Genomic DNA, 14,938 nt, shown 5'->3' on the forward strand with positions numbered 1-14,938 from the left:
GCACATAATTCTTGGAAAACCCTAATTCTGGAGCAGGAGTTAAAATGCAACAATTCTAATTGTATTTTAATTAATGTAATGGGACTTTAGTTCACAGTTTGAAAAAGAAGAAAATACAAAAATCTAGATAAAACATGTATGAAATATATTCAAACAAGCAATATAACACTCGTGACGAAAAAAACTGTTTAAAAAATGGTTCGTTTATTGTAAATCATCAATTAAAATTCTAACAAGTAAAGGTCGTCTGTAACGCTTTTCATTGAAAATTTAGCAAATAAATGTATTTCCGAATATAAAAATATTCCACATAATAGTACAGTTTCGTTTATAAAAAATATGAACATCTGTAAACAAGTCCCTTTTAAACTAATGAATATTTATAATGGTATTCTGGCACATTAAATATTTGGAAGAACGTACATAGTACAAACTTTTTTTCATTTGCGCTTATTGAAAAAAAGTCGGCCTACTTCGAAACGAGATGAAATATCGGTTTGTCCGTAGAGGTTAATAAGATCAGAGTGAATGAGAAAGTAGTAGCAAATTTGTAGTCCACGTTAGACCGTGGCAAATGATAATATTTGCCAAGCGTCAACATATGCAATCTTGTATAAATAACTATCATACAATTTCGATCATCGTTAGTTAATATTTTAAGTCGGGCATTACCACGATGACAGAGATGAAATCGTACTTATAATATACTTTAATAGTTTCTTGGATCTATTTAAAATTTCAACGAACAGTTGAGTACCACTTAATATACAAAACCATCTTGCTTAAGTGAAAGGTATTTTACTTAGCTCAGAAAAAAGGTTTGACTATGCTGTCGTTAAAACTCGCTAGTGCTTAATCGAGTTTATAAGATAATGTTAGAGTCGCTTCAATTTTGGTTGGGTGGTATCATCGGAACCGAATCTGACAAACAGTAAAAGCTAAGGAGTATTTATTTAGTTATGCTGCGGAGACATATTCGGTCGAGCTTTGGCGATGAATAATCAGATCCTCTGAAATACACGCACATGCATAACCATGATAACAGTATTAATGATATTATGTTGACAACACGTGATATATGGACGGTGCTTCTTTCACCTTCAGCACGAAATCGTTCGCTGGTGATTGCTCAAGCATTATGCACGCGGCGGTCTCACCGAATCGACTCTAAAGACTTAAGTAAGCAATACAACTTTAAGACATGGATGAACATTTATCAAGATCTAATTACGTATAAGACCTTAGGTCACTACCAATTTGTTGAGGTCGAACGGGTTCATTGGAATCACCTTTTAAATTGGTCGGCCCGTCTATCGGAACCGAATTTTGTCAACTGTTTAAAGTTCCCCATCCCATGATTTCGAAACCTAATTAACACATGTGTGCACACGTATGAGAAGATCTGTCAAGGCTACTTTCAAAGACATGACTCAGATACTTTTAGATCAAAGGTCAAATACAGCACTTTATCGCCAAAATTAAGCTGGTATACACTTTAACTTCCCTAAGCATTTGCATCTTTTGAATGGAATTAAAGCAGTTGATGAAAAAAAGTGCGACAATGTGTCTACCAGGGTGCATGATCAACGGGGTTCACAGGGGTTTATACACTGGTTAAACAGAATATAAACCATTAAGAACTTTATTTTTGTAAATATCTCAAGTTATTGAAACACATTTGCAAAAATATTTAATGCATACAAGACAGTTTTTGTTGCAGTTTGTGTCGGTATCTTAAGATTTAACAATAAATAATTGAACATGTGTGAAATCGTTGACAAAATTTCACGTTGCGTAAAGCATAACCGTGTACATAAATGATGTTTACATCGAATTTTTGGCAAAGAACACAGGCTTATTTAATAATTTTTTTTGATGTTTTTCACATTTCCATAAGCAGCATAAAAACTGTTGTATATGGACTCGTTTGAATTCTTCAGAAACATTGTTTTAAAAAGTTATTTGAAAAAAAGCACTGCTTACTAGTGTGTTTACATCCATTAATTAACGTTTAATTGTGAACCCTACAAAGTCAGGTAATCCTGCACCCTGCATACTGCAAGATCAAATGTAAATGTAAAGCACTTTCTTTGATAACAGCACATGGTCGCTCTTTAATTTACCGATAATGCACTGACTGAGGGCTCATAAATATCTTGTACATATGCTAACCTATTTGAGATTTTGCCTCATATGCAAGAAACACATTACACAAATACACCGTTTAAGCTGTGGGTAAGAGTCAAAGCTCCACATACCGGGTATCTAATTTGCATGTGGGGTTATACATTCAATTAAGCAATATATCAATCTACCCTAGCATTGGTATTTCTATACATTGTTCTAGGGAATTATCCCAAACAATTGAATGAACATTATAATGTTAAAATATGATCTGAGAATATTAACTATGAAATACCGTTATTGAAATTAAAGTTATAAATAATGTATTTTAAAGGTCAAGAATACTATGACAAGTATAGCTTTTATTACTTATAAATAATTCTTAACACGAAGCAAACAATAATTTCGCTAATGCTGTATAATTTATCTAAAAACATACATTGGAAATAGCAAAGGAAAAGTGTATAATATGTATAAAATAAAATGAACTATATATTAATATCTTAAACATAAATTTCTTAAAAAAAATAATATTTCATAATGTAAATAAACACGATATGAGATGAAAGTTCATTTTTAATACATTCCTATTAAATTGAAATCTATAATGATTAAAAACTTTTCAAGCAATATTTGTCTTTTTTAGCAAAAGGATAAAACATTTTATTGAATTAAAAAACAATTGCTAATGAATATATCTGGTAAATGTTGACAGTTTACGATGTTCTTTTCAATGCTCCAGATGTTACAAGCATCTTTCCAAGATCACCAGACTTGTGTAGCAAGTGGATTTCCTTTTCACCTCCAACATACTTCCCATCAAGGAACAACTGGGGCACCTTTAAACGAAAACGAAATAAATAATTTTCATGATTTTCATCAAAATTGATTATTATTTTATAGAAAAATATGATGGAACAAAATAAGGAAAACATAAGAAATCAGGGTTGTTGTGAGTATTCATAGAATTTATAAGTAATAATCCATTTATGATCTTGCCATTATTTTGTTGGGATACATTACATATAGTCTATGTAAAGAAAATTGCTAAGCACAGTTGTTAGCATGCCTTACTAGTGTTTCAGTAGTGCTAAATTGGTCAGTGTTGGTTCGGATACTACTAAAAAGTACCACGCATACTCTTAAGTATACTACAATTAATGTACCCTGTTCTCTGAAAATTTGTTTCAGGCAACCAGCCAATCTAAGACTGTTCCCGGAGTTTTATCCCCCCCCCCAAATTCGATGTGGTAAAACGCGCTACCACATAACTGTCTTGTTTTTGTCAATCGAAGAGTTCTGAATGTACATGGACTTGTGTCTGAGAAATGATATTGCAGTGATCAAGAAGAGAAACAAAAGTTAAATATTGAGGGGTTCGAATTACAACTTAAGGTTTTCCATCATTATAAAACAAAATTCACTTACAACTAAACTTGCATTAACAAGCTTTCTTGAGTATCAGTTTTGATAATATCGAGGATATTTGACAGAATATATTGACACAAATATGAACATAATTATTTTGAAAAAAATGAGCCAAGAATGGCCGATTTGGCATAAGTATTCCCAGGTATGTTTTAGTGGATTTTCTATATTTGGGGTACATTGTAGTATACTTAAGAGTACCCAGTGTACTTTTAAGTAGTACCCAAGCCGACAAAGACCAATTGACCTTCACGAGGAGTCAGTTCAAGTCACTTTTCCTTCAAGGTTTGTATATATGTATTGCAATTTTTTTCATTAAGAATACCACTTTTATAAAAGATTAAATGATCTAACAAACAATAAAGAAGCCCTCATCAACGTACATCTCTTCTGTCTGTTAAGCACAGAATTTGAAAGTAGTTTTCGATTTGGTTGCAGTCTTGGCGTGATTCGATTTCAACAACCTCATAGTTAGGAAACTTGAGTCCATAGCCTTCTAAGATTGTTTTAATTTCATTGCACGTAGGCGAGTATGTTTTGGAGAACAACAAAACCTTTCTCTGTTTCAATTTCTTGTCAACAAATGGTTTTGCACCCGCCATTTTGGCGTCCTTAGATATGATCTTTATCATTAAACGTTTGCCTGTACAATATTTGATAAGCGTCTAGCTTTCATAGAAACGTGATTATTCGGAAACAACGATGATTAATATAGATTAAAAAATACGATGGATATTAAATTGTAAATAAATATAAACAAATAGTTTGAAGAACATATACAATATTTTTTGTTTACAGTAAATGACCATATTAAATCGAAAATGTTTTATTTTAGCCGGGTTAACCTTCATAATAATCGACTAAGTAATAGGGTTACATGCGACAATCAAGCGAACCATGATTTGACATCGGCCACGTCAAAACAATCATAATTTCGTAGACAGTTTCGTTATTGTTATTTCGTGCATGATATTGTAAAATGGTTTTGATGACAATGATAGCCCGTGTAGCCGATGGCCTACCATTAGCGGCATCGGTACAAGAAGATGAACAGGTTAGTTAAATATATTTGTGGTTGAATGTAAATAGCAAGATTTAGCCTAGTCCATATAAACGGACTCCCAGAGCCTTTGATAATTTTTGCTATGGCGGCTCTGGCAGTCCATATGCACCCCTTCATAAACATGGGTGCAGTTCAGCGCAGCGAATCCGTGCGCTTCACTAAACAGACGTCGTTCGAGACAAATTGAGGAAAATAATGAATAAACTTCATAAACATGTTAAATTTACCTGAATGGCAACCTACGGATGTTATCCTTTGCATTTACCCTATAAAAACACGACGATTTTTCAACACACTTTTCTCGCTGACACGTTTATGTTTAAATTTGAAACAGTGTATTCTGTATCGAATACCACACCGTTATCGACTTTATAGGCTGGAGCACATAACCTGACGTGCAAAATATTGGTGTAATCCGACCTAACCAATATTGAGTTAATTTTCCAATATGGCGGATAAAGCGTACAAAACAAAACCTAAGTAAATAAAATCAATTATTTCTTGCTTTAATGGTACCATTTAGATAAAAGTTTTTGGTTTAAATAGGTAAACTTTAATAAGTTCTTGCAGTTTCAGTGTTCCTTAACCCTTGCATTGTTGATAACAGTTTGCACCCATGGACAAGAGAGAGCGCATTGCAACTCAAAGCAGCGCATTGGGCTATAAAGCTAGAGTTGAATTCTTGCAACTAGACTTAGCCTAACACCGACATTTCAAAATGAATATTTACTAAAGTAATGCATAATGCACAGTTTGTGTATCATAATGCTGCATTTTGTAGCTGTGCTTATATTTTGTCTGTCATTAACATTTAATTTATCTAGTATGATTTATTTAATAAATCCTGTTCAATCGAAACCTTCACATATCACCCGATTATCGTGTATGGAGCGGTTAATGAAACAAGTAAAAGAATTTCTATATTAATGCAAACAATTCAGCAATAAACAATTTGCCTTCAAAGATTTATTTAATTGCCTAAAAATTAATGTCAAAATTGTTCATTAACGCGCGTTTTACCACACAAAGCCGATCATTTCCATACACACCAGCAATAACATCCACTACGCATGTTCTTTACCTGTTATTGAAACATCACATCTGAAAATGGAGAGCACTCATTTGCAATAGTCATTCAGCAAACAAAACTTTAAAAATTCGGTCCATTGAGTTTCTGTTTTATCGGTCATTCTTCTTTTGAGAAACATGGGCATGTAAAAGTATTCAAGTAATGCAAAAAATAAAAGTTCGCTATGTGTTGAAGTTCAAATATATTTCATCATATGTGTTAAAGATTTTATAAATTTAGCAGCCAATCAGGACGGGGTTTACAAAGTGAACATGTGTATATAGTCATTTCACATATTTTCGTGATCACGCACACAGTTCTTATGCTATATTGTTTCATACAACATTTTCTGAGAATCAGGAAATGTTATAAGTATTTTCTTTAAAATAATTTTCAAATACATGTAAGTGTTGTGTTTTCACTAGCGCAGTTGTCTGCATCACTTTGCAATTTATGTAGAAGTTTAATGAAGATTCCAAAAACATTGAATCGAATAGAGAAGATATATTTAAATTATATCAGGTGATGTAAAATTTTGAAATGCAATTCTACTTGTTTTTTCCTATTTTGGTTGTGCCTGTATTTGTTTTCATGTCTAGTAATGTTAGTATGATAAAATTCTAGGTGTGCTTGTGCATGACATCATCACGAGTGCCCCATTCTTAATGTAAACAAAGTGATCAAAATCAGGAGACACTTGATATAAGAGAATTGTAGGATATACAGTTTTCAAACTGATTTGTTGTCAGATAATACTCACTACACAATAAGCAATCTTGGCATAGAACTCAAGTCTTTCTCTTCCCATGGTTTCAACTCTTTCAGGCTGGTCGAGGTCTTATGGAGTACCAAAATCAGGCAAAGCAGTTATTCCGCAAAATATCAGCAGATCCACAAGCCCCAGCAAGATGCAGTATTGAGTCAGGACCATACATATTTCAGTAAGAACATTGGTTATTGCTATTCTGATATACACTGTAGTAATTTACTCACCCGTATTCATATTTAAGTAATTGGAGCTTTTTTATGCCCCCGGATTGAATGATCGGGAGTATATTGTTTTTGGCCTGTCTGTCTGTCATTGTATGTGCACTGTGTGTCTGTCAAAAACTGTAACCTTGGTCATAACTTTTGCAATATTGAAGATAACAACTTGATTTTTGGCATGCATGTGTATCTCATTGAGCTGCACATTTTGAGTGGTGAAAGGTCAAGGTTAAGGTCATCCTTCAAGGTCAAAGGTCATCATTCATGGCCAAAGGTCAAATATACATTTGTATGACTTCAAAGCAGCACAGTAGAGGGCATTGTGTTTCACAAACACAGGTCTTGTTTCTGATAGTATTTATACCCCCACAAACGAAGTTTAGGGGGGTACATAGGAGTGAACTAATCTGTCGGTCGGTCGGTCAGTTTGTCTGTCCGTATTAAGTGTCCGCTCTCTAATTCAAGTAGTTTTCATCCGATCTTCACCAAACTGTTCAGAAGTTGTATCTACATGATGTCAAGCAAAGTTCGAACATGGGCCTTGCCGGGTCAAAAACTAGGTCACGGGGTCACTTAGTGCGTTTTAAACATTCAGCATGTTGTCAGCTCTCTAATTCAAGTAGTTTTCATCCGATCTTCACCAAACTTGGTCAGAAGTTGTATCTAGATGATCTTAAGGCCAAGCTCGAACATGGGCCTTGCTGGGTCAAAAACTAGGTCACGGGGTCACTTAGTGCGTTTTTTAACATTCAGCATGGTGTCCTCTCTCTTATTCAAGTAGTTTTCATCCGATCTTCACCAAACTTGGTCAGAAGTTTTTTCTAGATGATCTGAAGGCCAAGTTCGAACATGGGCCATTCCAGATCAAAAACTAGGTCACAGGGTCACTTAGTACGTTTTACACATTGAGCATGGTGTCCGCTCTCTATTTCTTGTAGTTTAAATCTGATCTTCACCACACTTGGTCAGAAGTTGTAACTAGATGATGTGTAGCTCAAGTTCGAACATGGGCCATGCCAGGTAAAAAACTAGGTCACAGGGTCACTTAGTGTGTTTTAAACCTCACCATGTTGTCCGCTCTCTAGTTCAAGTGGTTTTTATCCAATCTTCACCAAAATTGGTCAGAAGTTGTATCTTGATAATGTCTAGGTCAAGTTTGAATATGGGTCATGCTGTGTAAAAAACAAGGTCACGGGGTCACTTAGTGCGTTTTAAACATCAAAATGTTGTCCGCTCTCTAATTCAAGTAGTTTTCATCCAATCTTCACCAAACTTGGTCAGAAGTTGTATCTAGATGATGTCTAGGTCAAGTTTGAATATGGGTCATGCCGGGTCAAAAACTCACGGGGTATCTTAGTGCGTTTTAAACCTCACCATGTTGTCCGCTATCTAATTCAAGTAGTTTTCATCCAATCCTCACCAAACTTGGTCACAAGCTTTATCTAAATGATCTTTAGGACAAGCTTGAACATGGGCCATTCCGGGCCTAAAACTAGGTCACGGGGTCACTTAGTGCTTTTTATATTTAGGTTGTGGTGTGTATGCATCAACACATTGATATCTCTCTATCTACTACACAATCAATGAAAAGTTATTTTTTTTATTCAGGATCAACATTAAAAAGTTACAAATCAATACTGCTCTATTTTAATCAAATTTACTACCTTTTTTATTCTTTTAAATATTCAGGTTTATGTTTTCAAACCTCTTTAACATTTTGGGGTTATTATGCATAGTTTTTATACAGAAAATGTACACTCTAGTATTAAATTGTAAGAATATTTGAGTCTCGGACAAGCTCTTGTTTTGTCTCCAAACATTGTTGAATCAATGGAGAATACCATGGTCTACATACATATTTGCTATAAACTGTATGTGTAAACTGTACAGAGCTCTATGGGTTAATTGAAAAAAGATCTTTGCATAAGCTAATCAGATATCTCATGGTTTATAAATAGCAATTTGAAAACAAAATAACAAGTCGTTATGCTACCAGCTTTTAAAAACATGTAGCATTTGGTGTACTTAGGGTTTCCAATTACCGGTACCTGTACTTTGAGAAATTGCCTTATACATTTATATTTCATGGATACCCTTTAAATGTGAAATTGGTTTAAAACCCTACATACAGGTCCTTTTTTTCTTTCAATTTGCTTATACTAAATTTCTTGACTTGTATTTCAGTTATTTCCTGGAGAGAGGGGTATGTTATTTGGTATTATGTGACAAAACATTCTCCAAGAGGTTAGCATACTCATTTCTTGAGGATCTTCAGACAGAATTCTCATCCAACTTTGGAGCGAAAGTAGAGACAGTATCCAGACCATATAGCTTTATAGAGTTTGGTGAGTTGTACATTTACATTTCAGACTGTTTAATATACAGTACAGGCAACGTGTACTTTGACAAAAACGCGTGTCCGCGGTGTTCAATTTTCCCGATGGGTGACATTTCGCGGGGGGCGGACACGCTACTGACCGCGGTGTTCGGCGAACACCCGAAATCGCCGCGATTGCACGTCATCATTAACTGGAACACCCGTGATCACCGCAATGCCGCGCGGCCATTGATACATGTAATACCTGTCTGCGATGGTCATTCAAGAGTTTTAAATTTACATGTACATGTACAATGTACAAATGAACATAATAAACTACATGTATGTGCAAATGTATGCGTACTTAAAGTGATATTATGGGCAACTAACAGTATTTACAATATACAATGTAGGTGTGTATCGTAACCGTTGTTTATTTTTTGTGTTTTCGCTCGATATACACTTGCATTTGTTAATGCAGCATCAACATAATTAAACAATATCCCGAAAAGAAAAATAATCCATTTGAATATCAACGTACTTTCGTTTTGACAACTTAGGACAGAAATGAATCGATGTACGATGCGAGTCTAAATGTAGTTTTCATACAGGCAACGTGTACTTTGACAAACGCCACTCGTCGCGGTGTTCATTTTACGGTGTTCGCTTACCAAACGACCCCCGCGATGGGTGTTCAGATCAAATATTCGCGGGGGCCGTTTTCAATAAGGTGGACACCGCGAATCACCGCGGACCCATTATATCTACCGCGGTGTTCATCGTGTTCGCTAAAAATAAAATAATTAAATATAAACGTAAATTGTTGATCCCTTTCATTTAAAGCGGGTATATACGTTGTTGTCAAATATTTATGAATTTATATAAAATGTAAGTATTCAGGTCTAAATGCCATGTTTTGACTTTGGTATTTAGTAATTTGTTGCCACATTATTTACTGTGAAACATAAATTATTCTTCAGGCATTAATTTTTAGCTCACCTGTCACGAAGTGACATGGTGAGCTTATGTGACTGTGTGATGTCCGGCGTCCGTATGTGCGTGCGTCCGTGTGTGCGTCCGTCAACAATTTGCTTGTGTAGACAGTAGAGGTCACACTTTTCATCAAATCTTTATGAAATTTGGTCAGAATGTTTATCTTGATGAAATCTGGGTTGGGATTGTATTTGGGTCATCTGGGATCAAAAACTAGGTCACAAGGTAAAAAACTAGGTCGAATAATTGAAAAACCATGTGTAGACTATGCAGGTCGCAGTTTTCATCCAATCTTTATCAAATTTGGTCAGAATGTTTATCAAGCTGGATTAAGATTGCATTTGGGTCATCTGAGGTCAAAAACTAGGTCACTAGGTCAAAAACTAGGTCAAATAATAGAAAAACTTTGTGTAGACAATAGAGGTTGCAGTTTTCATCCAATCTTTATGAAATTTGGTCAGAATGTTTATCTTGATGGAATCTGGGTTGGGATTGTATTTGGGTCATCTGGGGTCAAAAACTAGGTCACTAGGTAAAAAACTAGGTCAAATAATAGAAAAACCTTGTTTAGACAATAGAGGTCGCAACTATATTACACAGGGAACTGAGGCTCAATGCTCAGGAGAGCAAAAGTTTTTATTGGAAAAAGCTAATTTGGCCCAGTTTAGCTTAAAAAGGCCGTTCAGAGTTTCAAGATCACATCCTCTTGAATATAAATTGACCAGGATAAAAGGCCGGTTCTTGTCAATAACCAATTAAATTGCTAATGCCTCAATAGCAGTGCTACCATCAGATTTAAATTGGTTGTTCACTCCCAGGTGTTCATAATTAATAGAGTTTTTAATACAAGATGGCGACAGGAAGCTCTGAATAGACAATAGAGGTCGCAGTTTTCATCCAATCTTTATGAAACTTGATCAGAATGTTTATCTTGGTGAAATCAGGGTTGGGATTGTATTTGGGTCACCTGGGGTCAAAAACTAGGTCAATAGGTCAAATATTAGAAAAACCTTGTGTAGACAATAGAGGTCACACTTTTCATCCAATCTTTATGAAATTTGGTTAGAATGTTTATCTTGATGAAATCTGGGTTGGGATTGTATTTGGTTCGTCAGGTGAGCGATTCAGGGCCATCTTGGCCCTCTTGTCTTAAAATTGTCAATGAAAGAAGTGTCTCTCTTAAACAACTGAGACAATGATAAAACTGTATACTGCAATGTTCCTTGGCAGATATGGTCCTCAAAGTTGCTGAAATAATTTTGGTTATATGTAATTGCTTCTAGAGATAACCATATTTTATACAATGTTACACATGTATGTTCACTTGCTTATCATACTATTAAGCGATTCCATTATAGAGGGTGTCGTTGCCTTGGGGACAAAATGTCCGCCTAACAACCAGGATGTCACGGGTTCTATTGCTACTGCGGGAGCATTCTTTAGATCTCCCCAAAGACATCAAGTACTGGTTCTACCCTGGAAACGGACTCAATAATGTTTCAATAAGCCTTAGGCTTACCATGCAATAAGCCTTAGATAAATACATATAAACTACTTTAACTTCCTTTATATTATTCTCTCCATCCCTGTTTCAGACACTTACATACAGAAGGTACGCAAGAACTATATGGACTCACGGGCTCGTAAGAACCTGTCGTCCATAAACACCGAGCTGCAAGACGTGCAGAGGATCATGGTACAAAACATAGACGATGTCCTACAGAGAGGAGACTCTCTATCAGGTAGACTTGGGGCCTGGGGCCAGCGTATGTAAATTGTCTGAAGTGGAATCTTAAGTTCATTTGTTTACTTCATGTTAACGTCTGATATAAATTGGTCATGGGGCCAGTGTTTGTAAATGCACATTAGTAAAATCTTACGTTTGTTCGAGCCTGGTTCTGGAAAACTGGGCTTTATGCGTGTGCATAAATTGCCATCCCAGATTAACCTGTGTAGTCTACAACAATTTCCGCTTTTATGAAATTTTTTGTTTAGAGGAAGTGCCTTTAAAAGGAAAATCTAGTCTAAGCGCAAAGTGTTGTCCCTGATAAGCCTGTGCGGACTGCACATATTTATATAATTAATTACACTCGGTTTTCACAGAACAAAGTTCATTTGTTAAATCTATGTCAAGGTCAGGTAAACACGAAAACTGGGGCAAGTGTCTATAAATAATAGTATACTCTGATCCTGGAGCCAATGTCTGTAATTTCTCACCCTTCCAATCTTGTGTTTATTACCTCAATGTCACATGTATCATGCGTTGAGTGAGCTGCCATGAAGCTTGCAAGTAAAATCTGAATTGCCTAATTCTATGTTAGGTATAAAAGAGTCTCTGGGGTCAGTTCCTGTAATGCAAGCGTTTTTTTTATACAAAATCAACAACAACAACACTATATTTGCTTAGACCAGTAACACAATACTGTTTGACTTCAGTATCAGACTCATCATTTACTGTCTAAATTCTAAAATTGTACTATATACTTTGCATAGTTGTGACACTTAATGACTTGTCTTTTTGTTGCCATAATTTTGTGTGTTACCACTGGATACCTTATCATTCTTAATATGTTCACCTTCTTTGCCTAACATGCATGTAATTCTTTGTTTTCAGTGTTGGATTCTAAAGCCAGTCATCTGTCAACAATGTCTTCAAAGTACAAAAAGGACGCTAAATATTTGAACTTGCGATCGTCATATGCTAAAATAGCTGCAATTGTAGCAGTTATAGTTGTGTTCCTTCTATTCATTCGCTTCTGGATCTTGTAAAACTGTTGTGTTCAGCAATTTGTTCAATTTTAAAGCCTTGTTGCTCAAAACTTCAAAAGCCAGTTAAGGTAACAGTCTGTTGACTTAAGACCCAAACATAATTAATTATAAAAGAAATGTTATTATAAAACATTTGCAAATTATTGTAGCAAACACATTTGTTTACTATTAACACATATATTAAAAGGTTAACAAGTAAGTCACATGAAATAACTTGATTTACAAACTAACCACTGTAAGCTTAACTGATTGTTAAAGTTTAAGTAACAATAGACAAACGATACATAATTGTGTAATAGTATTAACTATATGTAAAAGGGTTCAATTTTGCTTGATGTTAAGAGAAATAAATGCAGTTTATACCTGCAGAATGTTAAATACGGACATCTCATTACAGCCAAAAATTCTAAGTACAGATAAACTGATTTTTGTGCAGCACATGTGTAAGAAACATTATTGTGTATGTAAGGCCATGTAATACATTTAAATAAAGTTTGTTGGCTTCAGAATACCTCTGCAAAATAATCTAGGAGCGAAGATATTAGTTTAAAACAAAACTGTTTTCTTCACAGATTTATTACACAATTTAGACTGCATGTCCAGTGGAACAGTACAGAAAGGTCTTCATCAGAGAAAGTGTGCCTTAAAGCTTAACCTTTTTCCACTCAAAGGCAAAGTGAAAATGGCTATGTGCAAACAGCATAAAATCAGAACAGCCTGCGAGTAACTCGCAGTCTGTTCAGGTTTTATGCTGTTTGCTGCTCATCAGTATCTAATGGTTGGAAATGAAGCCTTTAAAACTAGAAAGGTATTCAATTAAATTTAATCTTCTTAGGGACTACACATGCATCTAAATACGTATCTAAGTGGTAAAGGGTTAAAATTTGTCATACAATACTGAAGGAAACCTATAACATTATATAAGTGTAAACTAAATGTGTCACTGTGAGGCACTAACATTTCAGGTAATCTGAAACAAAGAAAATATTTATGCCAAATGGTTTGCTGAATGTATGAACCAGTTGATAATTGTTATAAAAAATGACTTTGTTCAGTAATTATTTAAGAAATTGTTTTGTATTTATCATTGTTTATGAGTCAATATTATGAGGTTGCCATGTGTCGGAATCCTCCTACTAGAGTTTTGGTCTCTGTGTTGGTTATTTTACGGTAAATAATGACAATCTGAGTATATTTTTTATGCTTACATACAAATATTTGAAAACACTTAAACAATTATAATTACTATGCTTTTGATCAGGGTAGAAACTTTTTTGCTGCATTGTCTGCTGAAAGTTTGTTCATGCTTATTTTGGTCTTTGTCTATCAACAAATGTCACGTAAGAATATACAATGTACAATGTATACAGTAAATATATATGTTGAAACAACATTGCATCTATTGATTTGTTAACAGATTTGAAGAAAAGCATATGGAAGTTAACGCTCTAAATTAACAGGTATAAATGGAAAAAAAATCAACATAATGTTTTACTGATTTTTATTTTCTATTTAACTTTGTCATGTTGATAAGTGATACAATTAGAAAATGCTTCCACAGTTTCATGTCAGCTGGGGTAAATTGTGTGATCAAAATAAATTGATTGACATTTCTATAACAAATAATATTTGGAGCCAATGAGTATGTTGTTTGTGATCCTTCTTTTGATTAAGGTAAGTCATTTGTGATTCTTCTGTTTAAACATAGAATACCCCGGTATATATAATTTCTATTTATTTTATAAGTGTTAAATGCCCAAAGCTTTTGGTGGTGGATGTTGTAGGACACCTTTTGTCTCTTTAAAATTAATAAGGATCAATTTCTAAGGTTTTATCTTTCTTTAACTTTAATTGAATAGTGAAGAAGTTAAAAAAAATGCTATGTCAACATTTCCAATATTTAAACACTTGTTTATGCTCCGGATATAAAGCGGTGAAATGTGGATATAAACAATTAACTATACATGTAATTGTTAACACATGTATGTTATTTAGACTCTGTAGTGAAAATTGTGTAGGAAATAAGTTATTGTGTACAGGATGTGTCTTTGTACATATGTATTGTATGCATTTATTGACTATAACTTATTGTGATTATGAAATAAAATTACGTTGAATATGGTGTGTGTGAGTTTTATGCACATTGACAATAATATAAGTTGTATTACTGGAAATGTATGAGAATTTG

At 34.4% G+C, this 14,938-nt stretch overlaps 1 protein-coding gene across 1 annotated transcript; it reads left to right on the forward strand.

Annotated features, from left to right (window-relative positions):
- The first annotated feature begins 4,402 nt into the window (after positions 1-4,402).
- On the forward strand, positions 4,403-14,869 carry LOC127838143 (vesicle-trafficking protein SEC22b-like). Its single transcript, XM_052365718.1, has 5 exons — positions 4,403-4,606; positions 6,510-6,625; positions 8,856-9,016; positions 11,577-11,723; positions 12,596-14,869. Exons 1-5 carry the CDS (start codon positions 4,532-4,534, stop codon positions 12,748-12,750), a joined length of 654 nt encoding a protein of 217 aa, XP_052221678.1. The 5' UTR covers positions 4,403-4,531; the 3' UTR covers positions 12,751-14,869.
- Positions 14,870-14,938: the final 69 nt, after the last annotated feature.

This window comes from Dreissena polymorpha, chromosome 7, assembly GCF_020536995.1.
Source record: "Dreissena polymorpha isolate Duluth1 chromosome 7, UMN_Dpol_1.0, whole genome shotgun sequence".
Classification (NCBI taxonomy): domain Eukaryota; kingdom Metazoa; phylum Mollusca; class Bivalvia; order Myida; family Dreissenidae; genus Dreissena; species Dreissena polymorpha.